Source organism: Dermacentor albipictus, chromosome 3 (assembly GCF_038994185.2).
Source record: "Dermacentor albipictus isolate Rhodes 1998 colony chromosome 3, USDA_Dalb.pri_finalv2, whole genome shotgun sequence".
NCBI classification, from domain to species: domain Eukaryota; kingdom Metazoa; phylum Arthropoda; class Arachnida; order Ixodida; family Ixodidae; genus Dermacentor; species Dermacentor albipictus.
Window position 1 is genome coordinate 131020245 of NC_091823.1, and position 26679 is coordinate 131046923.

Consider the following 26679-nt stretch of genomic DNA (forward strand, 5'->3'; position numbering starts at 1 on the left):
AATGCATGCTCACTGATCTGGAGAGGCAAAGCAGAAGGGTGGGTCTAAACATTTTTCCGCAGAAAACTAATGTTTCACAGTCTCGGTAGAGAATAGCAGTTTACGATAGGTAGCGAGGGACTGGAAGTGGTAAGGGAATACATCTACTTAGGGCAGATAGTGACTGCGGATCCGGATCATGAGACAGAAATAATCAGAAGAATAAGAATGGGCTGGGGTGCGTTTGGCAAGCATTCTCAGATCATAAAAAACAGGTTGCCATTATCGCTCAAGAGAAAAGTGTATAACAGCTGCGACTTACCAATGCTCATGTACGGGGCAGAAACCTGGAGGCTTACGAAAAGGGTTCTACCTGAATTGACGACGACGCAACGAGCTATGGAAAGAAGGATGATGGGTGGTACGTTAAGGAATAAGAAAAGAGCAGATTGGGCGAGGGAACAAACGCGAAGTAATGACATCTTAATTGAAATCAAGAAAAAGAAATGCGCACTCGCAGAACATGTAATGGGAAGCGAAGATAACCGACGGCCATTAAGGGCTACGAACTGTATTCCAAGGGAAGGGAAGCATAGCAGGTGGCGGCAGAACGTTAGGTGGACGGGTGATATTGACACTTGTATTTATATTCATCGGGCGACCACCTTTCGCCGCCTAACATATCTTATCGCACAGCGCGGGACGCGCCTGCATGTATCCGATGTTTCTGGAAAGCTATCGACGCTTCTATCCGCTGTGTGTTGTCGCCGAACCTTGTGTTGTCTGATTTCATCGCGTGACGCGAATGGTGTAGAGCTTTGTGGAAGGCACGCGGGTCCCAACAATTAGTCTGGAATATTCGATGGCTGCTGTATAAAAGCCGACGCGCTTGACCCGCTGATCAGATTTTCGACGATCGCCGACTGTTATTTCGGTCAGCACCGAAACACGCGCTGACGTAGAAGGCGTCATCGAAGGCGACCAACGTCTACTGCTCGACCGTGAAATTTGCGTCTCAAGAGAGATCGCTCGACTGCACGGAGGAAACACGAAAGTGTTGCTGACAAACATAGCCAGGAGTTCAAGCACATCAAGAAGGGCACGACGATCACACACATCGAGGAAGTTCAGGAAACGAGCGATGCGTTTGTCCTCTCGGATTCTGTCGCATCTACACCGACGATCGTAGTTGCCGTAGCGACGACCATGGCCGGGATTCTGGAGAATTACCAATGTGCCATGTATTGACCACATTGCCTTAGCTGACCTTTCTTCCCGTCTTCCGCGCGATGGATGTGATACTTTCTTGATACGTTCGTCAAGAACATTTCCGCCAAGTGTAATAGCGTTCTAACTCCCACACGTGATTATTACTACAAACTAATGTCTCCAATTATTGTTGAAATGTCTCCTGTGCCAAAACTAACCTATTCTCACGCTACTAACACTTCTCCTGGCAATGACTCAATTAGCACAACATTCCTAAAAAGTTCTAATGCTGTTAGTTCCCCCATTCTTATAAAGCTTTTACAGCCGTCCCTAGATATGTCCACACAACCTAAAGAATGGACGATCGGGAAGGTGATTCCCCTAAATAAGTCAGGTAAGAGAAATTCGCGAACCGTCCCATTTCATTGACTAGTACGTGTTCTAAACTACTTGAACATATAATTTTTTTTTCTAACAATGGTAAATTCCTCGAGTATAATTCATTTTTCCACCTAGCTCAGCACCAGCTTCCGCAAAACTTTCTCATGTGAAACAAAGCTGGCTTCATTCACTCGCGAGATACATCAAATTTTGCATCATCTGTTTCTTTGCCGACTGTATTTTCTTAGATTTCTCTAAAGCCTTTGACAAGGTTTGCCACAGACTTCCCCTGTACAAATTGAATAAAGTAAGTCTTGATCCAAACCTTCTCATGTGGGTTAAGCTCTTTCTGACAAACCGCACTCAGTTTGTTACAGTTAATGGTTTTAATTTTTCTTTCAGCGATGTACATTCTGGGGCACCCCAAGGTTCAGTCCTGGGCCCTCTCCTTTTTCTCATCTTTATTAATGATCTTCCTGCTACACTGTCTTCTAACGTGCATTTGCTCGCTGATAACTATAGTATTTTTCGCGGAATAAACAATGACACCGTCGTCAACGGGTTGCAGCTCGACCTCGACGGAATATTTACCTGGTGCAACTCGTGGTTAATGGAACTAAACATTAACAAATGTAAAGTACTACATGTATCCTGTGTTTTTCGCCAACATGCCACTTACCACTCAAACAGCGGTCCTTTCGACACAGTTAACTCTTACAACTACTTAGGTGTCCATGTAACTACACACCTGTCATGGTCAGGCGCAATGAATACGTTATTAACAACGCTAACCGTATGTTAGGATATTTGCGTTGTAACTTCGCTAGCTCACTTTTCATCCTAAAACACCCCCTCTATAAAACTCTAATACGCCCTAAATTAGAATACGCTATTTGTGTATGGGACTCCGGCCAAGATAATCAGAAAACGGCTTTTGAATTTGTTCAAAATATTCCAGTTCGATTTACCTTTTTCCAATTTTCTAATTATAATAACACAGCGAGTATTATTTCCATTAAACATAATCTTAGTCTTCCTTTACTATCTGTCCGACGTAAAATTGCACGTCTAGCACTCTTTCGTGAGATTTATCATCATCCTATACTGCACAAGTAATTCCTTACACCACTCCATTATGCATCACAGTGTGCTGATAACTGTCATAAATTTGCGCCCTATCTATGCCGCACAAAGCATTTTCCCAGTCTTCTTTTAGTCGCATATATATAGAGTGAAACCACCTTTACGGTAGTATCGTAAATACCACTCATATCAGCATTTTTTATGAAACGTTTTCGTGAAACTTCGTGAAACCAGGAAGTTTTTTTTTTGTGACAGAGCAGCTAACATTGTGTAGAAAAAAAAACTGTTGTAGTCAACCATTGTGTTTTATTCATATTAATCTTTGTGCTTTGCTTACTTTCTATGTTCCACATTTTCTTTTGTACCACTCACCTCTTTAATGTCTCTGGCTATGAGGGTATAATAAATGAATAAATAAATAAATAAATAAATAAACAAATAAATAAATAAGGGGTTCAGGTGCATTAGAGAAGCGACGGGACGTATACGACGGACTGTCCGCATGTCCTTGCACAAGCAAGTTGGCTCTGCGCACCAACACAGAGCCAACTCAATTTCACTAGCAGTGTTGTAGTACTACGAGACAAGCCGCGAACACGGGTAGGGAATGAGCCGTTTTCAGCACAGTGGTCTGGGTGCTGCCTTACCAGTTCTCGGAGGATTAACACAATGGCATTGTCGATCGTAAAATAAACATTTAGGCGGTTACTCCCGGTTGTGAGCAGAAGTTGAAGCGAGGAGTTCAGCCCCTATATTTCTATCAATACCCATGTGCGAAGCAATATCCATGCTGTCAGCGAAATCCATGCATAAAGCTGGCTCTTCTGGTAGAAATGCGGCCTCATGCATTGGCCAATGTTTTCCTATTGTTTCACACTTTTTGTATTTTAGTCTGAGCAGATTTAACACACAGCATGCACTGCCACTGTTTTGTTCTGTGGCATTTGTTTGTGAAATATGATTCTCAGTATTCCAATGAATAAGTTTGTAAAGAACTGTGTATTACCACGGATATCTAGAACTGATACAAAGAGCGAAAGAACTGCGATAAAGCTCGAGCTGTGCCAACTGGATGAAGTCGGGTACTGGCTGCCAGTGTTCGCATACTATGGCTTCGTTAGCAGATGCACCTTCATCAAATTGGCAGCCAAAGTCAGCTGGGAAGACAGTGGGAGACAAGGGTTGAGATTACGTTGTACTTACACATACTTTCTCTAAATGGGTGTGTGTGAGTGACAGATGCTGGTGACTTGACAATGGCTGGTTGCGACATTGCATGGCCCTCTGGCGTTCGCATGGATATAGGAAGTGGCTCTTCTTGGTGTGGGCTTCCGCTCATTGCGAGCGGCCTGTTCAGTGCGATAATCGCAGCCTACGCATTCAACAGCCTGTGTCAGAGTCAGACAGTGAGTGGAGTTAGCACATTGAAGTTACTTTCGGTGCGTTATCTGTCGGGACATAACCACGGCGTACGCAGCACGCTAAATATGACTGACAGAAGGGTTTACAGAAATGATAGCCACCTTCCAACGGGAAGTCACTACCTAGCTCGACAACAAAAAATGGCCGGGCTTAGCTTGGTTAAGCCAAGAATGCGTTGCATATTGCGCGAGTTGGGGGCCAGCTTTTCCTCTGGCTGTCATGACGTCACGTCACGCGGTTGCGCTAAAGGTCAATGGTGGCTGCCCGGCCGCGCCCAAGGGCTGAAGTGAGTGATTGCAATATGCAACGCATAAAAATAGAAGCAACCTAATAACAAACATAGCAAACTTAAACGAGAATAGACCAACATATGAGACGCACCGCAATGAACACTGGCTCATACCGTCAATGGTGGCTGCCCGGCCGCGCCCAAGGGCTGAACTGAGTGATTGCAATATGCAACGCATAAAACTTAATATTATTCCTCCATTAACCGCCTAATTATTACACAGAAATATGGTAGTGGTGGAACGGGGCTCATTATTATACATGTTATGTGTTACCGCATGTTTCGCTCGTTTTATTGAGAACCTGGGGTCACGTAACCTGGGGCACCATAGAGACAGATGAGAAACAATTATGGGTACAGCAAGTAGGAGTGAGTAACTTCACTTTTTTGAATCTGTGTATTGCCTCAACCGATGTATTCAAATAGAGAAGAGCAGTGACACCATGCTTGAAGGCACACCAATGTAAACGAAACCTTTGTCCGCGCAAGCCACACATATAAGGTTATTTGATGAATGACTGCAGCTTTATCAAGCCGTCATCAAAGCTAATGTGTCAAGTATGTGTGAAGAAATTTTGTTGTTCGCCTTCGGGAGTCTCTCGGGAAAATGTTACTTGACGATAGATAGGTGCAATCATAGCTCAAACTTGTTCAGCGAAGTAAACTCACGCTTTCAGAATAAGGCATTGAGGCACATTTTATTGGCCTTAATCCGTGGCCTTGTGCGGTAGCGCTCAAAGAAAAGACAACTGCTAGAGTGTGTCGTGGACTGCTTAGCGGAAAGCTGGAAAGAAAACGTTGTGGCATTGTTACACGGCTCATTTTTGAAAAGATTGACAATGTAGTTTCGGAAAACTTGGTAGACAGGATCATTGTTTCATGTCTGAAATCCTTTAGACCTCAAAGGAGGGATGCACAAAAAATGTGTACTTTGTGAAAGCCTCAGTGACCTATAATAAACAGTACTAGCAGTGGACGCAGTTACCAAGGCAGTATATTTTTATAGCCTTGCGGCTCAAGTGCCTGACGACACCAGCATGTTTTTAAATGGTGGGAAGACGATAAAACGCATACCGTGATAGCTATCCGGAGAGAAACTCGAAGACTGCCGTCTAAAGTGTGAATATAGGAGACAACTAGCACCTTCCTATTACTATGCATTCGCGTGCGGTCGCTTTTGTCGTCTGCATTATATCAGGCATTTTAGGTAAGTATATTTACTCTCCAGAAAATAGTCAGATACCAAAGCTAACGCAAAGCTGCATTATTTTCTGTTGACCAGAATGTCTTTCGGCAGTGATTGCTTGCGCAAGTTTGATGAGAAAGATAGAACGCTCTATAATGTCTGTTTCCTCTTCGGTAACCTCTAATAATTAAAATGAGGGATTCCAAACAATAGAATCTTTCTGTGTTGCAGAGAGAGAGAGAGAATGAAAAGGAAAGGCAGGGAGGTTAACCAGATATGAGTCTCCGGTTTGCTACCCTGCACTGGGGATGGGGGATAGGGGTTAGAAAGATGGCAGAGGAAAACGCTAAAAAAAGGAAAAAAAAAGACACGCACACATGGAGGCGCACACACAAATGGCGTTCCAGTTAAAGTCGTTCACACAGGCCGGTAGATCGTAAAAAGCGCAATAGCGCTTGCACGGCCTTCTTCTGTGACGATAGGTCCTTTCGATGTTGTAGAATTAATTTTTCGGATAGCAGTTGGTCATCCAGTTGGTCAAGTGCGTGGCGAAGGCATGCCCTCTGGGAACTGTACTGCGGGCAGGCACACAAGATATGGCCAATTGATTCTTCAAGGCCGCAGTAGTCACAGGTTGGGCTGTCGGTCATCCCTATGCGGAATGCATAGGCTTTAGTAAAGGCAACGCCCAACCAAAGTCGATATAAAAGCGTGGCGTCTCTACGGCGAAGCTGTGATGGCGCTCGAAGACTTAGTGTGGGATCCAGTGAGTACATTCGCGTGTTTCAAAAATGTGGCTCATTCCATTGCGACGCGGTGCACTGCCGAGCAAGTAGACGGAGGTTCCGTGCTGCGTCAGTTCTAGAAAGAGGAATCGGGACGTGGCGCTCCTCAGTATGAGCTGAGCGGGCAGCGTGATCCGCCCGTTCATTGCCGATAATCCCGCAATGACTTGGAAGCCACTGAAAGGTTATTTCGTGGCCTGCATCACTTGTATGTTGTAACATTTCTGTAATATGGAATATTAGCTGCTCGTGCGGTCCGCGTCGTAAAGGTGACAGTAGAGACTGCAGTGCCACCTTCGAATCGCAGAATATTGTCCATTTGTGTGGTGGTTCATCACCAATGTGTTGAAGGGCAGTAAAGAGCGCTGCGAGCTCTGCTGCCGTCGATGTTGTGGCGTGAGTCATCTTAAATTTGATTGTTGTAGCTTTCGCTGGTATGACGATTGCCGCCGCGGAGCTGCTTGTAAGAACAGATCCATCAGTGTAAATGTGCGTAGAATCACGATAGTTCTCGTACAAATGTAGAAGCGTGAGCTGTCTAAGATCAGCTTTTTTCGAGATACCAGGTATAGCGAGGTTGATTTTTGGCTGATCGAGGCACCATGGAGGAATCGAAGGTCTCGCAGCCGGGGTGAAACAAGCTGGCAATGACTCATTATATGCGGTTATCGTCTGGCTGAAAGATGTGTGTGGTCTGTCCGTTGTTAGGGAAGCCAGGTGGTGACGGGGAGTCCTGGCCAGATGCCTTATATGTGTCCTGAGTACTTCAATTTCAGTGTGGGTCCTGACAAGGTGGTCTCCAGCGATTGCTATTGTAGCCACTGTCGAAGCACTCTGAGGCAGGCCTAGACAGATCCGGAGCACTTGACCCTGAAGACTTTGTATTGTGCGTACATTTGTTTTACCTGTGCTGCTTATTGCCGGCAAGCTGTATCGCAGAAATCCTAGAAAAAGCACCCTGTACAGTTGCAACATGGCACTGGGCGACATTCCCCAGGTCTTGCCAGCGAAAAACTTGAGCAGGTGACAGATGCCTGTCAACCTTTTTTTCACGTATGATACTTGTGGGCTCCATGACAAGTCCCTGTCGATTATGACACCTAGGAACTTGTGCGATCGGACACGTCGTATTATTTGGCCATTTATCATTACACTGTAATTGGCCATGGGTTTGCGCGTAAATGGCACTAGTGCGCATTTCTCTGAGGAAATTTCCAGGCCTCGATTACGGAGGTAGATAACAGTTTGTGTGGCGGCTCTCTGAATTCTCGCTCTCAACTGTAGGCGTGTTACTGCAGACGTCCATATGCAAATGTCATCGGCGTACATTGAAAGCCTGACTGTGGTTGGCACGTGCTCAAGGAGAGCAATTAGTGTTAGGTTAAATAACACAGGGCTAAGTACACCGCCCTGGGGGACGCCGCGGTAGCTGTAATGTAGAGAAGTATGGCCTCCCTCGGTGCTTACAAAGAAGGATCGCATGGATAGATAGCTCCGTATCCATTGAAACATCCGACCACCCACTCCTACCTCTGCGAGAGCAGAGAGGACGGCTTCATGCGTAACGTTGTCATACGCCCCTTTAACGTCGAGGAATAAAGAAGCGCAGAGACGCTTACGGCATTTCTCATGTTGAATGTAGGTGACCAGGTCGATGACGTTATCGATCGATGATCGACCGCGTCGGAAGCCCGCCATGGCATCTGGGTAGGTGTTCTGGTACTCCAGGTACCACTCCAGACGTCCTAGGACCATCCTCTCCATCACTTTGCCCACACAGCTCGCCAAAGCGATCGGGCGATAGGATGAGAGCTCCAACGGCGATTTTCCAGGCTTCAGCAGTGGAACAAGGCGACTTGTCTTCCAGGTTGTTGGTAGCGTGCCATTTCTCCAATATTCATTGTACACCTCGAGGAGAACTCCTCTCGCTCGCTCCCCCAGGTGACACAGAGCTCGGTAGGAAATTCCGTCAGGTCCTGGCGCTGATGTGCGGCTACACAAAGCTAATGCTGCCTTAAGTTCGTGGACTGAGACTGGTAGATCCAACCGGTGATCACGTGGTGGCGGACAGCTGCTCGAAGGTGATAGAATGTTGGTAGCTGTGAGTTGGCCGGATAGTCTGGCGCAGAAATCCTCTGCCACGTCAATCTCCGATCTCTTTTGAGAGAGGGCAAGCGCTTTGAACGGGAATCGCTGTACGGGAAGTGTCCGGAGACCGCGCACCGTTCTCCATAGTTGAGATAAAGGCTTGCGTGGATCTAGCGACTCACAGAAGGCAGCCCAACGTTGCGAATCGAGCTTGTCTAACCGGCGCTGTATCTTCTTTTGCGTGCGCCTGGCGGTCCGTAGATCGTCCATTGTCTTCGTACGTCGGTATCTTCGTTCAGCACGTCGTCGGATTGCTCGAAGTCGTTCTAGTTCCACATCAAAGTCATTCAGTCTCGAAGAGCATGTGAGAGTACGCATAGTGTCTTGCACCGCGCTCTTGATTGCCTCTTCCAAGTCGAAAGATGGATTGGCGTCGCAGTGTTCTTCCATAATAGATTGAAATTTAGGCCAGTCCACTCTTTGGATCGTATCCCTTATTTTGGAAGGGGACAATCCTCTGATCTTGATGTACGTGGGGATATGGTCACTTCCGTGCGTCTCTATGTCCGCAAACCACCCTGCACGTCTGACTAGGCTTCGTGAGACGAAAGCCAAGTCAAGACAGCTGCTGTACGTGGAGCCACGTAAGAACGTAGGACTTCCATCATTCAGCAGCCAAAGTTCATTACTGGAGGCGAAAGATACCAGAGATCTGCCTCTTCCGTTGATCATCGGACTTCCCCAGAGTGTATGGTGGGCATTGAAATCTCCAATGATGACCCTCAACCTCCCAATGATGGGAGGTTGAGGAAAGGATGTCTTGTAGTCTTTTGTAATCAAATCGACTTGACGGAGATAGGTATGCGCCCACAAAAGTAAAGGCCAAGTTCTTTTTCCTTACGTTTAGGCATATGTATTGGTTATTGTCATTAGGTGGGACAGGCTGATGAGTGTAGGTGAGGTCACGCCGAATACACACCAAAACCTTACTGTTTTCAGAAACAGTTGACGACATGAATAACTCATATCCAGAAAGCCTGATTGTGTTCGATAAGTTCGGCTCGCAAATGACGATAATGGGAAACATATTGGCGTACACGAAGCGACGGAAATCCGAAAGGCGCGCTCTGAGTCCGCGCGCATTCCACTGGAAAACAGCTGCTTGTCGGACCTCTTCCCTAAAAGACCGTGGCTGTGGAGCCATGATCTACTCAAGGGTTGCCAGCACCGGACTCAGAGCGTCCAGTACTTGAAGCGCACTTCTGGCAGACGGTGTGTGCATGTTGCTTAGCAACACGCGAATGGCATTCATTAAAGGCCTAATAAGTGCTATCACTTGCTCATTTGTTTTCCGCGACTCCTCGGATACAGCACCTTGCTGTACAGGGGGCGGCTTCTTCTGCGGCTCTTCTGGCGGTCGTGTACGCGGAAGTGGCGGCCATTCCTTTGTGGAGAGAGATCTGGCAGTATTCTCCCTTCCAACGTCGGTGTTCGGAGTGCTGGAAACTTCCGCTGATGATGATGCTTGACGCATTGACTTTTCCTGGAAGCTTGACGTTTTCCGTCGTGAAGACCTTCGACGGTGACGTCGTCTTCGCCGTACTTTCACAGCGGCCTCTTTGTGGGTAGAATTGTCTCTCACCATTTGTTTAAGAATGGTGATCTCTTTCTTGATCTGGGGACAGTCTTTGGAAGAGGCGCAGTGATCACCCTGACAGTTAGTACACTTCAATGTGGTTGCGCTGCAGTTGTCTTCTGAGTGGGGTTCGGCACATCGAGGGCACACGGCCGAATTTCTGCAGACACCCTTCACATGGCCAATCTTCTGACAATTGTAGCATTGCATTGGTCTTGGGATAAATGGTCGAACCTGGTGGCGAAAGTGGCCGACCTTCACTTAGGGTGGAAGGCAGTCGCCTTTGAAGGTTATCTTTACACAACGTGTGTTGCCGAGGCGACCAACATGCACAATGACGTTGTGTTCACTTGCTGGTTTTATGAGAACTGGGAGGTCTGCATTAGGAATTTCGTTGTCAATGTCATAGATCACTCCTGTAATTGTGGCACCATTCGTTGGCATAATGGGTCGGACCTTGATGTTTCCCAGCTGCGTTACATGTTGTAGTATGGTCAGCGTGCTCGGGTTCATCACATCGATTGCCAGGATGTTTCGCCTAGTGTTTATCCTGACATCCTTGATCTCGTTTGGCACAGTGTTTTCGAGATACACAGAGAGGGCTTGCCTGTTGAGGACGCGCAGGTTGTCGGTAGCGTTCTGTGGCACAAACAAGATGGAGTGATGCCATCGTTGAGGCGCTGTTTTCACAGTGTTCGAGCTGGACGCCGAAGATGAGTTGATAATTCTTCGCTTGGCCTTGCGGTATTGGACAAGTCGAAAGCTGTCTTCCGAGGACTCGTCACCTGATGCGGAGTACAGCTCTGTGTCCTCGCTACCACTCGACGTATTCCCTCGCTTCCTCGAACTGATGTCCGCGGGTGAACGGGAACCGAGAGGATCCTCGGGGTGTTGCACATCCATCACCGTGACGGAGGGGGCTGTAAACCCCACAGGTGCAGTGAGAAGTCCAGAAAAGCACAGAGACGGGCGAGATGTGTTCCACAATAGAAGCACTTCCTCTGTGTTGCAAATTTTTAGAAAGCATCCTACATGAGAAGTTTTGGTTGATTTCCGATGAGCTGTGTTTGCACAGGTATTTCAGTCTACCAAAGTAAAGTATCTTTATAGCTTAGGAACATGTTGCAGTTGAAGAATTAAAACCAGTGACTGGTTAAGGTAGATCGACGTAGAGGTTGTGCATAGTTAGTATCACTTGAATTACTCGTTGAAAAATGCCACTGTATTTTCTTGTATTTGAGCTGAGAATAATAAGAAAGCATTGATGGTCAAAGGAATGATACTGTTTTAACACTCGTTCACAATGAATCATTCTCTATGCTGCTCCATTGAATTATAATCTCAACATGATTCATTAAAAACATAACATTTCTGCTACAGGGCAATCTGGAATTAGTTCTTGCTAGTGCAAGTTTTCTCCGCATACTAGAACTACGGAATATTTTTATTAATACAAGATGTAACCAGAACACGGGAGCTCCACATAATTATTTCCGCATTAACATTTGGGTAAACTACGTGAGGACGGCACAAGAAAGGAAAGAAACACGAGCGCAGAATATTAACATATGATTTATTTAAATATACAACGAGCGTACATACTGACGACCCGACTGCACACGTGCTATTGGAGTGCACACCCAAAATTTATTCTGTGCACCATTCGAGAGACGCTAGTCCAACAAATGTAAATTGGATGGACAGTGCAGTCTATCACTAATGGCAAGCAGAAGACCACTGTTATAGCGTATACTCATGAGATTTCACAAAGCACGAAAAAAATAGCTGAAAGGGCGGGTTTGAGGGTTGTTTTCTCGGCTCCTAAAAAACTAGCACGTGTATGCAGGCTGGTCAACCGATACCATGCAATGGCCTAAAAGGGCAAAAAGAAGCACGTGACGAAATTGCTGTATTGCCGCAGCGATATTGTATACAACGCAACGCTCCTCTGTCATGTCGTCTTTCGCATATCGGACAGACGGGGCATTGTATTAATTACCGCCGCAGACAGCATTCATGCTCGCGTACGACCGGCCAAGAAAGCAATGTGGCTTTGCACGTGCCGACTTGTAGCGGTGGCAAACCAGTGGCAAACCACTGTATTGAAGAAGTGCAAGAATCGCCTCACACACGAAATATTAGAAGCCTACGCAATCCACCAACGATACTAATGCATCAGCATTCCGCCAACCGACCTGACAAATACGGAGCTCGACTACCTTGTATCATTGATATAGATTCATTCTCCGACTAACCACGCGTGCACTCGCATCAGCACATATGGTCTGTGTATATTCAAATAAATCATATGTTTATTCTCTACGCTCGTGTTTGTTTCTTTTGTTGTCCCGTGCTCGCGCAGTTCACCTAATTTCCCCGCAGTGGTTGCTTAGTGGCTATAGTGTCGGGCTGTTACGCACGAGGTTGCGCGATCGAATCCCGGCCACGGCGGCAGCATTTCAGTGGTGGCGAAATGCGAAAAGGCCCGTGTACTTAGATTTAAGTGCACGTTAAAGAACCCCAGGTGGTCCAGCTTTTCGAAGTCCCCCAGTAGTGCGTTCCTCATAATCAGATGATGGTTTTGGCATGTAAAATATCGTAATTAAATAAAAAATTCACCCGAAAGTTAATATGCACCGACGAGGCCAGGTAAATACCCTTCTTCCTATTATTTAGGATATATCAGCTTCATCCTTTATAAAGATTTGGAAATCCCTATACTTCCCACATTATAGGCTTGTGCACGATCTCGTTGAACTGAATATTTAGACATTGTCAATGCGTACAGATATACGGTGATTCAGCACGTAAGAAATATAACCATTTAAATATCCCACTTCTTTTAGCAGTAAAACGACCTATTGCTTGCCTTTTCATGGGATCATCTTTCCAACAATAATGTGAATATTTTGCCTCCGCCTCCTTTTTTATTCAGCTGCAAAGGCTGCGCTCAACGCGCTAACTGATTCGCACCTTTGTGGCAGTTGAAAAAGCGCTTCGTCAGAAAGTGCAATACTCAGTATCGCCTAGTTGAGAAATGTCTTGATCGCATGCAAGAACTCTGGACCGGATCTGGCAGAGTCATGCATTCTTATCATGAGGTATGATATGTTTGACACACTGACACCGCACGTTACACTACTCGCAATTTTTCAAACTATATAGGCTGCCGGATACCTTCCACCCGCATGGAATGAAGCCATTAAGGTTCATGCTTTGAAGAAGAGTAAATAACCTTCCTCGGTAGCAAGTTACAGGACACTAGCTATCACAAGTTGCCTTTTGAAAAATTTATTAATTGGCGACTTATACATTTCCATGAATTGAACAAAATGCTTGAACCCTATCAGGTTGGCTTCAGAGAACGGCGGTTCACAACCGATCATCTTGTGAGCATTGAAGGAAACATTCGTGACGTATCTCTATACAAACAGTTTTTCTTATCCATACTCCTGATATAGAGAAGACGTATGACACAACGTGGCGCTACGAAATCTTGAGAGACTCGTCCAGAATGGGCATGAGTGGCAATATGCTAAAGATAATAGAAATCTATTTGTCCAATCGCACATTCCACGTCAAAATCGGCAATATATTGTCTCGTCCATTTGCACAGGAAACTGATTTGCCACAGGGGGGCGTGCTCAGCTGCACATTCTTTATCGTTAAGATTACCTCAGTCTGTGCTTCATTATCACCGGCCATTTTTTATTTCATATTCGTGGACTACATTGAAATAGACTTCAAATCCTGCAATCTTGTAACAAGAAAGTACTTGTCTTCCGTTTACAAGAGAGGCATCGTCCCGGATCCTTGAGTAGAACTGTGAGGATAACAAATACTTGTCAACAAAGTGTTTAAATTTCTAGGTATTTCACTTGACTCCAGGCTTACCTTTATTAAAAAATTACCGACAATTACGTTACTTCCTAATGCGAAATTTGAGCGCAGCAAATAAGCTGTTTCACCTTTTCGATAGATTGAGGCAAAGAAATCGAGCAACACATGTATGCGCTATCACAGAATTTTTTCTCGGCGGCGGCGCTTAGCCTCTGCTTCGGCGACGCGTACTCCTGGATCATCTCGACGGCGGCGATGGTAAGCTTCTGCTTCGGCGGCACGCACCTCTGGATTCTGACGGCGACGGCGCTGGGCCTCTGCTCTGGCAGCTCGTTTAGCAGCAGCAGCAGCAGCAGCAGACGGGGGACTTCCATCGGTCGTCTCGCTCATGGCTCAGAAAGAACTGGCAGATAATTTCGCAGTGGCGAACGGCAGCGGCAATTTCGGCTCGGGCGGTGCACATATACAGATCCGCCGCCACCGATCTGGCTCTCTGATTGCCACCGCACAGGGTGAACGCCAGCGGCAATTTCGGCTCGGGCGGTGCACATATACAGATCCGCCGCCACCGATCTGGCTCTCTGATTTCCACCGCACAGGGGTTGCACTGGAGGAGGAGCGAAGAAAGGAATTAAGTTCGAGCCGGCGATTTGACAACCGGAGACTCGCAGGAAGAGGGGGGAGGGGGGCGGCGTGTACACCCAGCGGCAAACGATGGGGGCAGAAGCGCGCGCAGCAAGCGGACAACACGATAAAGGGAGGAGGGAAAAGATAGCAGCGACTGACTGATGCCGCTGACGCCGATAGTGAGTCAACCCCAGCTGCGGAGTTGGTTTCAGGGACAACGCCGCCGATGCCGACACAAACAATATGATACCCTCACTTCCGCAGCGCTAAGAACCAGGTCTAGCCGTGGGAAGGTGGTCACGTATTCGTCGACGTGCCGGGGCCTACGTGAAATAACCGGTGCGTCGGCAACTGAAGAGCACCCTATCCGCCACACAAGAACAGGGGGGGGGGGACCCTTTCCTCCTCTTTCTGCATGGCGGCGACGGTGTTCTATGCAGTCACGTTATCTTGACTGTCTAGCGGCGTCAGCGGCATCCAGCGGTATCAGTCGGTCGCTGCTAGCGCTGGGGGGATGAAAGGGGGGCGGAGCTGGTTACGAGGCCGACGACAACGCCGACGACGACGCGAAACCCAGGAACGGACGCCAAAGAGCTGCGCTCTAAAACTTAAAATATTGACGCGTGGATTTTGCCTTTTTCGGGTGAGCGCTCTCTACCATTTAACAAATGCTATCGCTCAGCGCGGGACGCGCCTACATGTATAAGAAGTTATTGGTATTTTATCGATGGTTCAATCCGCTGTCTGTTGTCAGCGAACCTTGTCTAATCACCATGCATGTATGCGCAACGCGAATGCTGTAGAACCTTCAGGAAAACACGCGGGTGCCAGCGATTGCTCTCGAACGTCCGATGGCTCGCGTATAAAAAACTACGCACTTGACCGGCAGATCAGAGATTTCGCCGATCGCCGATTGTGCCCGCAGCTATCGTTGTTCTTTGAGTGTCGCGATCTATTTGAGGGCACAGATGCGCTAAATAAAACGCTAGTTACGTCTGCGACAGTTTTGATGCCTTCTTCACCGTCACTAATACGCGACAATATCTCAAAGCCGGATGCACAAAATAATTAACTTACTGAAAATTCCATCCCACACAACTCGGAGTAGCCAGAGGAATTGTTTAATGAGTCTTTACAAAAGCCGAATTTGATGAAGCTTGGACAATGGTGTCATCGCATATAACTCTGCTGCCCCGAGCTCACTAAAGATGCTAGATCCTGTCCACCATCAAGGTATTCGCTGAGCCACTGGCACTTTCAGAACAAGCCCTGTTCAAAGCTTATGCGTAAAATCAAATGAGGGGTCACTCCATCTGCAGAGAACATAGCTCAGCCTCACATATTTTCTCAAAATACACTCTAATCATAAACATCCCTGTTCTAATACCGTTAACGATATGACGTGTGCTGCCGCCTTTCTCGCTGCTTGTGGGGAGATTAGGGATGAAATGTATGTCGCAGTCCTCGAACATCTCTTAACTTATCCAACCAAGCTGTTATCGCCTTGGGAGTGCCAGGAGGTAGAATGCGACATATCTTTTCTAGTGCTTACAAAGCATGCTCCAGAGCTCGAAATCAATCAATCAATCAATCAATCAATATTTATTTTTTGACAAAAGAAATACAAGATGGGTATAAGTACAACATTCGGAGGTCCCGAAGTAACAACTGTTGGGGGGACCTCCTAACAAAACATGAAAAGGGGATAGTAGGATCGAGGCAAACAGTGAGTCATGTGATATATTATACAGTTTCTACATTGGAAATAAACGATAAGATAGAAAAAAAATCTGTTAACAATAACACAGGTATATTCACAGAGTTAAGAAGACAAAATAATTGAAGAAATCTTAAAAATAACATGCAACAATTAAAACGAGGATAAATGGCACGTAAAGCTAACAACGAGGAGTATCATTTAAGGCAAAATTTAGTAACTCGGTAATTGAAAAGTACATTGCGTAATGGTAAAGTGAACAACATACTAAATAATTCTAGGATTGTTAAATTATGCTACGAGTCAGATAAAGTGTTCATGAAATGCTCCTTCGTTCTACGTTTGAATGATAATAATGTAGATGTCTTCATGTCAGATGGTATAGAATTCCAAACAGAAACGCCTGAAAACGCGACGGTAAATTTCCCATAGTTAGTTCTTGCTTTTGGAAGAAGAAGATTGAGTTGAGCTGAAAATCTTGTGTTGTTATAATTGATGAGGCTAGAGCGACTAAAACCTGGAATATTAAACTGGGTATTTATAAGACGAAACATAAGTAGCGACAGCTTATGATTGAATAACATGCGTAAAGGTAAAACATTTAGGGAACGGAATATTGGAGCAGAGGGAGATGTATGCGATTGGAATGCAATTAATCGTAATGCCTGCTTTTGCAAAACTTCTAACTGATGAAGATGTGTGGTATATGTATTACCCCAAGATGACAGGCAGTATGAGAGATGACTGTGTATATACGCGTAATATAAAGACATGAGAATGGTTTGCTGGAAAAATGAGCGAGTTTTTATTATGATGTGAATACCAAATGAGATTTTTTGAATAAGTGATTGAATATGACACTGGAACTTTAGGTTTTCATCTAGTACTACACCAAGAAATTTAGTAGACGTGGATCTTGCAAATACATTATTATTTAGAGACACTACAATAGAATCAATGTGCAAAGATTTTGAAGAATGGAATACCATAAATGTTGTCTTAGATGGGTTAATGGTTAGCTTGTTTTTTACACACCATTGATGAACATTCCTTAGGTCAGCGTTAAGTTTATCCTGCAATGCAAGTAAATTTTTATCAGATGCGAAAATGGTGGTGTCATCAGCGTAAAGAAGGCAGTGCGCATGTGTTAATATGTCTGGCAAGTCATTAATGAATATGAGAAATAAAAGTGGCCCAAGTATTGATCCCTGGGGGACACCTGTATTTACAGTTTTTGAAGAGGACAAGACACCATTAAATTCGACTATATATTGTCGGTTAATTAGGTAGTTGCGAATTATTTGTAAAGGCGGTCCAGAAATGCCATATGATTCAAGTTTACTTAAAAGAATACGATGGTTAATTGTATCAAACGCCTTCGTGAAATCAATAAAGAGAGCACCAACTAATAGGCCTTGATCGATGGCTAATTTTACCCTCTCAGTAAATGTAATAAGCGCTAATTCAGTTGAAAAATTGTCACGAAAACCAAATTGATCAGGAGTTAAAAGATTAAATTTGGATAAGTATTTAGTTAAGCGATTATGTATAAGTTTTTTTTCGATGACCTTACTAAAGAAAGACAAAATGCAGATAGGACGATAATTACTTGTGCACTTATGGTCACCTTTTTTAAATACTGGGATTATTTTACCTGTCTTGAGGCGGTTAGGAAAGATGCCATCTATAAATAGTCTATTTACTATATGTGCTAACGCAGGTGAGATTTCGTTAGACACAAGCTTAATGCTAGAGGGACGTATCAAGTCGAGGCCCGGACCGGTAGTTTTAAGAGAATTGATAGTGTTACATACTTCCAGAGATGTTGTGGCGAACAGGTAAAATGAATGAGAACAGCGCGGAAAACTAAGTAACGTTGAATCAGGCTGACTACCGTCTGCAATACTAAAATGGTCACTGAAAACATTAGCTATGTCTTGAGGGTCAGTAATATTAGCAGAATTGTGGTTCATACACGATATGCGATTTTTAGTTGTACTGATGTTTAAGAATTCTTTAATAACCTGCCAGTTTCGTGTGGTATCACTTCCATTTTTTCTAATTTTATTTTAGTAGTAATTACGCTTGACATTTTTTAAAGTGGCTGTTAGAACATTTAAATATGTGTGGAAGCGCAATCGCAACGCATTATTGAATGGCTGGACTTTAAGTTTCTTACGAAGATTATCTCTTTTTTTTAATGGACCGCAATAAAGAATCACTAATCCAAGGCTTTCTTGGTGAGCTAAACCAACGCGTCACCATAGTGTTATTTGTGCATAAGTTAGAGCATTCAGATATTTTTGCGAAAAAAGATTCAAAAGCCCTTTCGCCACATTGCTCTTCAAGCACGTCAGCCCAGTCAATTGCACGAATCATACCAGTGAATTTATTAGAATCAAAGAAAGTCCTGACATATTTTGCTGGTTGAGAAAGCGTTACGGAACCTATGCAAAAAAATATAGGGTAATGGTCTGTTACAGCATATTCCACTATTCCAGCTGTGCTAAGATCAGTAGGTATGCTAGACAGTACATGGTCAATTAAAGTATTAGGTCCGCCTATTTCACACCTCGTTGGAGCTGTAATTTGTGAGGAGAGACCGCAGCTAAGATAAGTACGTAAGTACTCAGAGCAACATTGACTGTCAGGGCTGATAATGTTGATGTTAATGTCACCACATATCACAATATCCTTGTTTTCATCAGTGACTGTGTTTAGTAACTGCTCAAATTCTTTACAAAATTCGATGTAAGAGGAAGAAGGTGAGCGATAAATGCATGCAATTATGATGTTACGTTTGGTAGGCAGCTGCAGGTTATTACTCTCTACTTCTAGCTATACTGATTCACAGAGGCAATGACGAAAAAAAAGATCATAGCGACGTTTATATGACAATGAAGATTTTACTAAAATGGCCGAACCGCCACTACGATAACCTTCACGATGACAATACTCAGGAGTGTAGCCTGAAAGACCGTATAGATTCCCGTCATGAGATGATAACCACGTTTCAGATAAGCATACGAAAGAGAATGCATGATCAAGACTGCAAAGAAGAGCGATGAGATCATCGTGATGCCTACGAATACTGCGGATGTTCCAATGTATTAAGGATAAAGTGGGTTGTTTTTCCTCAATGAGAGCTTTCGCTTCGTCAAGAGTAAAAACTGAGTCAGCCATGATGAATTAGACGTTAGTGTAAGCAAGGAAGAACTTATTTGAAGATTGACAGATCATTTACACTACATATGCGATGAACACGGCTGTTCTCCGACTTTCTTGCCTTAATGGCACAGTTATCGGTCCATAGAAATTTACATCCTTTAGACTTCTTGAGCTCTAGCGCCTGCGCAAAAAGCCGGTTATTATGGGGTGTGAGGTGATCATTAACAAAAATGGAAGTGGGTGGTTTATGAGATAGCCCTACTGTAGTTGTTGTGAGTCTTGCTTTACGCGCTTTGGAATCAAAGTCAGCCTTCTTTGTTCGTGAGCAGAACCGCGCGATAATGTTGGTTCCTTGTTTGGCAGGCACGCGGTGAACAATGTCAATGTCACCAGCAGTGACAGGGCACCCAATCTTGTCACCCAAAGCCTGGATAATTGTTAGGCAGCTTTCTCCTTCAGTCTTTGGAATACCTTTAATTTCTACGTTATTTTGCCTGGAATACTGCTCAAGGTCAGCTAGTCGTTGTGAAAGGCTTTTGTTACTATCATTCAAAGACTTGTTATCGTCTCTCAAGGATTTGTTTTCTTGGAGAAGCTTGTCATTTCTTGCCTTCACAGATTCGTACAATTCATTAAACACACGGAGACTTTGACGCATTTCTGCGACTTCAGAACGGAGAATCTCAAGTTCTTTCGCTAACTCGGAATTAGTGGGCATCTCGTAGAATTACGCAGATAAACACAAAAAGCAAAGAGCAGCAGCAGTGGTGGCGGCGGAAACTTATGGGCTACGAGGAAAATTTCAGAAACACTAACCTGCACAAATATGCAGAGAATGGTTAGAAGTGGTTCGCAAGCCGCAACCACTGCTGCCTAAGTGATGATCGCCGTTCCAGGGCAGTCGCTTATAAGGCAGGATCCCTCTGTAGGCGGCGCTGCATGCGATGCAGTGATGACGGTGCTGGGGTCGCCGGCTTTACACGTGTGGGTCTTGATAGGATCGTTGTTACACAGATGGCGCCGGGAATCAGATGCACACGAAATCTGCACAAATATGCAGAGAATGGTTAGAAGTGGTTCGCAAGCCGCAACCACTGCTGCCTAAGTGATGCTCGCCGTTCCAGGGCAGTCGCTTATAAGGCAGGATCCCTCTGTAGGAGGCGCTGCATGCGATGCAGTGATGACGGTGCTGGGGTCGCCGGCTTTACACGTGTGGGTCTTGATAGGATCGTTGTTACACAGATGGCGCCGGGAATCAGATGCACACGAAATCTGCACAAATATGCAGAGAATGGTTAGAAGTGGTTCGCAAGCCGCAACCACTGCTGCCTAAGTGATCAGAATTCATTTTCTAAAGCTCCAATCCAAGCACCCCTGCACAGAGTTCTACGCAGACGGTTTGAAGTCACATGCCGAGGTGTCCTATGCAGCCGTTGGTATATCCTTTTCAGAATGCGATGTACTGTATTCGGAAACAAGTACCTTTATGGCCGAGGCCTATGCCTTATTATCGGCTGTGGCGAATATGAGGAAATCAAAGCTGCAAAAAGCAATTATATATAGACTCCTTAAGCATAGTGATAAACTTGATGTCACTCTGTAAGCCCAAAAATCCCGTACTTAGTGAGCTGTTTTCCGCCTTGTATAAAGCGTATATATCTATTCAGCACGTCAATATATGCTGGGTGCCTGGCCATAGGGGACTCGAGGGTAATGTTCGGGCGGGCCAAATGATCACGTCAGTCGCATCGCAAGCTACTAATGATATCGCTGCGGTCCCTGTCACAGATTTGAGCCCTTTCTAAGAAGAAAACTGCTAAGTCACTGGCAACGCTTCTGGGATGCCAAACAAATAATAAGCTGCATGTAATAAAGCGACAGCTTGGTTTATGGCCATCCGCAACAAAATCATGCCTCTCGCATCACATCAAATTACATCATCTTCATAGAACACATCACTCCACAGCGAAGTCACGAACACAGGCATGGCACTTTTTGGCTATGCCGGGTCTTTGCAGCGCTAAACAACACACATCCATTCATTACAGTAAACGGGAGGTCTTCTTGGTTTCGACAGGGTCCTTCATTTAAGGCTTGGCCGATTGTCGATTGTGTTCTTCCTTCAGTGTGTCTTCCCCGACACATTGGCAGCAACGCTACAACAATAGACGGCTTCATTGAATTCAACGTCATGCCGTTCCCTTTGTTTAACGCTCTTACGACATTTGAGAGGTTTGTGGACACAGTACTCCGTGACCTGAAATGGGAGATTTGTTCACGTTACCCTGACGAGTTCGTTTTTTTGCACGCTCTTTGCGGAGCATAATCATCTACTGGATGCTGCTTTGGCATGCCTTTCAACAGGCGCCCTCACCCTCAACTCAAAGAAATGTCACTTTGGCCAAATAGAGGCACTAATATATCTCGTGGACAAGCGCGGTGTGCGACTCAATTCGTCACGGTGAATTGAACCGGTTCTTTAGAGGCACCTGTTTCCTCCGCAGTGACACAGGGCTGTTTTAGGCCCATAACTATTTTTGATTTATAATAATGATTTACTTACTAGCATCGCTTCTTCTGTCTGTATTTTGCTGATGATTGCGTTATCTACCGCACCATTTCTAATTATTCTGACGCCATAATCCTTCAAAGTGACCTAAATAATATTACTGCTTGGTGTGAAATGTGGAAAATGAAGCTCAACATTCTTAAATGTAAATCAATGAGAGTATCACGTAATAACTTGCCTTGCCCGAACTACCTTCTTCACAGCACGGCGCTTGAATCCGTAACTACCTATAAATACCTCGGTGTACATATTACTAATGACCTTTCATGGAAGTACCACATCGAGCACTTAACATCAAAGGCCAATCGCACGCTTGGTTACCAGAAAAGAAATTTCTCTCTCGCACCTTCATCACTCAAGCGACAGTTATATATCACTTATGTCCGACCTCATCTGGAATATGCCTCGTCAATCTGGGACCCTGGTCTTGCAGCTCTTACCATAACTTAGGGGCAATGCAACATCGCTCAACGCGTTTTATCTTAAGTAACTTCCATCGAACTTCTAGCGTAACTAACATGAAATGGATACTTAATCTGCCCCCGCTTGCAAATAGACGAAAACTATATCGACTTGCATTGTTTAATAAGATCTATCATCATAATCATGTTTTTAGGACCCGACTGATTAAACCACCTAATTTTGTTTCATCCCGACTTGATTATCACCACAAAGTCCATGCCCCCTCACCAAAACACTGCAACAAACTCACTCTTTGCTGCCCAAAACCAGCCTCGACTGGAACCATCTCCCCGCCTCATTGGTTAGCATTACCAACTGTGACCATTTTCGTGAATCACTTTGCAGTGCAATTTAACGCACTCCCACAGTTTTTTCTGTAAGCGTTCTCTATGTCGGTTAGAAACTTAATCTTTTTGTGTCTTAAGCGGCTGAAATAGTATTTTCTTGCCGTAATTATTGTACAAGCCTTGCATGACAGTGTAAATTTTCGTTGATATTAGACATTACATTCGTTCCCATTTTTTTAAATGTTTAATTGTGTATGTGCAACTAACTATATTTATGCTGAATGATAGACCCTTCCCTTCCATAATGCTTGTATGTCTTGAGGGTGCAATAAATAAATAAATAAAAACCGAAAGGGAAAAAGCCGCTGCAGTTAGCCACTTCAGGCAACCGTAATGCAACGCGAGATGAGAAATTTATTGAGTCTTTGATTCTACTTCCCACATTTTGTGCCCAAATTCGCCGATACTACCCAACCTATAATGGCATTGCTGCGCAAGGATAAGCCTTTCAAGTCGATAACGAACTGCCTTTACTCGTTACCTGAAGTTCCTGCTCCCTTCCGGAAACACAATTTGTCATTTGGCCCCTCTTCCACAATAGAATTCGACATCAACGCGACTGGAACCGGCTTCAGCGCCGTCTTGGTCTCGCATTAAGGTGACGCCAACCATGTCGCTACCTATGGGCCAGCCTTTCATTCAGAAAGTTCGAATAGAATTATACCATGACTGTCTAACAGTGCGTCACTGTCGTTCCCGAGGTCCATAAGTTGCGCACATAAGTCTGCGGGTGCCGCTTTGCAATGATTACTGATGACCATTCACTATGCTGGTTGTTTCGTCTCCGCTACCTGTCTGGCCGTCTTGCTCCATATGCGCTAAGTTTGCACAAATTTAAATATGGCTCCTATATAAGAGACGCCGCCATTATGCGGACACCCACTGTTTTTCGATGATTCGTCTACCATAATCTGCATGTGACGCCGACAATTTCGAAGAATCCCTGGCCGCATCGAAGACATTCGTTTTTGCGGCATGGTCATCTTCCGCAAAGAGCAGTGCGACGACCACAGCTTGGATGTCCTTTTTGCCTTAGCTGCTCTGCCGACAGGTAACAATAGCGTTTCTACCTTTTGTGTCGGCAGCGGCAGGCGGCGGGGGCCCGGCGTCCGGAGAGCGCGCGCGAGCGCTCGCAACGCCGACACGAAAGCGCGAGGCGGACAGACGACCGCTCTTGAGGAAACCACACAAAGGCCAGGACCGACAAATGGACGTTCAAGGCACGGAGGCTTCCCAGCCAGATGTCACCACTTCACTGGTCGAACCCAAACACGTGACCGAAAGGGGAGCGCCATCAAGCCAAACTAGACCACAACATGTTTTAACAGTTGACGCGAGCTTCCTCATAAGGCGACAGTATGCCAGACTAGCCAAGATGGCCTTCTCTTCAAAAACTACGGGGTTGATGGTGCCAGACTCCTCTTGGTGGTCCCTATCAATTTGAGAACTCGCATCTTCCGAGCTAAGCCCGATGACGCGGCCGCTAAGCACATGGCCTTCACCAAAAAATACCACCGCATTGAGGCCCAATGCTGGCCTCTTATGCGACGGAATGCAACAAAATATGTGGGCAGCTGTGAAAAGTGCAAATAATTGACGCGCTCTAACGCTGCTCCGGTCAGACTCCTTCACCCTGTGGCACCTCCATCATCTGCTTTTGAAATGGCTGATGTGCATCTTCTCAGCCCTTTTCAGCACTGAACAAACAGTTAGATTATAGTCTGCATCGAGTATCTGACGCGTTATACTGAAACAGCAGGGATGCCAGTCGTCACGGCTATCGGTATTTCGGGCTTCCTTATGCACTGTGATATACTGCGTCATGAATCCCCTCGTATTATTGTGAGACATCGTGGTCGCCAACTCGCCCTCGACGTAATAATTAAAGAACTGCTGCGTCTATTTACTTGCCAATCTCGCAACCTGACCTCACGTCATCTGCAGATATATGATCTCGACGAGCGCTCCAAGAGATCTTTCACCAATATGCCCTCGATAAAAAAAAATTATGAGGTTTTACGTGCTAAAACCAAATTCTTATTATGAGGCATGCCATAGTGGGTTAACCCGGAAATTTCGACCACCTGGGGTTGTTTAACGTGCCTTTTTATGTTTGCCTGCCCAGGCCTCACAACATGCTTGTTAGTTAAGTAAGCGAATCTTTAATGCACTTCAGAGGGCAGATAAAATTAAAAACTTATGTCATGTATTTATGCAAGACTTTGTTATCGCTAGGAATGATTGGCCTTCCAGACAAATTTAGACCTTTTTTACGTAGTAGTGCCTACTGCGACCGAAGATGCTCTTTGTTCGCGAAGGAGAACAAAAGTACAGATTTCTCCAGACTGTAGGACGTAGAAAGAAATTAATATTAAGTATATTTCGGAATCCATGACCTCATTCGCTGCCGGGCGCGGCTCTGCAAGGCGTTGTGGCTTTGACAAGGTCCTTCTGGTATTCTACGAAAACGAACAAAAGTTATTTTTGCGCCTAATAATGTGATTATAATCATCGTCATCACACTAACCTAGTCACTTGAAAGAGGTGTATTTTTAATATTGCAAACAAGTACCATTGATCACCTCTGTTTCATGTACATTTATCTTCTTAACTTCATGTTTGTCCCAGTAACTAGCTGGGTGCTTAATAATGCGACTAAAGTAGCAACACTTCGTGTCTTCCCATACACCCCCTTAACGTTCCACACGTCAGTGTCTAAAATGTTTAAATGGACAGATAGCGCCGAAATTCCTGCGGTGTTGTTTTAATAAAATTCGTTAGCAACTCATTCACATATGGTTCTTTTGCACCAGCCAATTCAACTTTCAATGAATCCCAGAGTCGTGACGTTTCTCGCTTCCTTTGCTACTATTATGCTTTGCACGGGTGGGCTTCAGACGAGGCTTCATGCAAATAATTTCTCGCGATACCCATCGTTTCCTTCGGTAAATTTTTCAGAGCACAGCTCTTAAGCGGGAGACACACGGTCCGATTTGGTGTCCGATCCGGCGTCCGACGCGCCGGAACGGCAGCCGGAATCGAGGTGTTTTGCCGTGCCGAAGCGCCGGATCGGACGTCCGGCGTGCGACAAACCGGGCAGATTTTCATCGTCCGACGCGTCCGACAACCGCACCGTCGTCTGGCCGCAGCCAATGACAGCGCGGCTGGCATGTGACGTTCCCTCCACGGAGGCGGCGCTGGCTGGCCGGTTTCTCGCAGTTTTTTTTTTCCTTGCCTGCTGCAGTTTGTTTCCGACACGAAATAGTTACCAGTTCAGTAAAATTATCTCGACGTGTGCCTGTTATTCAAAGCAACGCCTAGTACACTAGGACTAAGCTACTGGCGAGATCAGGAGACGCGACGCGAAGGCATTTCGCGGGCAGACAGCACACACCGACGGTCTGAGGGAGGCTGCTCGCTTTGCTTTCACGTTTGCCCTTCGCAACGACTGCGTCGAGTAAACCAATTGTATTTAATTACGGGCGACCTAAGTGTACAGTGTTAATTGTTTTGGCAAACATAAGCGCTCTTCGACGAGCTCGGGTTAGATCGTAAGCGCCGTCGGTCGCGGCGTCTGCCTAGCTAGGCCTACAGGCCCTATGGCTGTTAGCGGAGTCGTCAGTGGACGACGCGCCGTCGTGAAGTGTTCTGTTACTCGCAGGGGCATAACGTTATTGGTAGTGTTCGCGTAAAGCGACGCAGTGTTGTGGAGAGTTGTTTATATTGCGTTTCTCGACGTGGCTCTGAAGTCAAGCTGGAGGGCTGGTTCTGGGCGGAGCTTACGCGCCGCTCAAAAATCTTTCGGATGCACGCACCGTGTGTCCCGAATCATCGTATGCCGCATGCCGGAGCATGCGGCGCCGCACGTCGGATCGGACGCCGAATCGTACC

General features: G+C 45.5%; 1 protein-coding gene across 3 annotated transcripts in view; it reads left to right on the forward strand.

Annotated features, from left to right (window-relative positions):
- The first annotated feature begins 5307 nt into the window (after positions 1-5307).
- LOC135921139 (uncharacterized) overlaps positions 5308-26679 on the forward strand; it is a 67267-nt gene continuing 45895 nt past the window's right edge. The window contains exon 1 of one of the 3 annotated variants that reach the window (XM_070536722.1): positions 5308-5570. In XM_070536722.1, the coding sequence (XP_070392823.1) occupies positions 5519-5570 (52 nt within the window). In that variant the 5' untranslated portion in view covers positions 5308-5518. The remainder of the gene's footprint in view (positions 5571-26679) is intronic. The other 2 variants (XM_070536721.1, XM_070536720.1) reach the window with 2 other exon arrangements.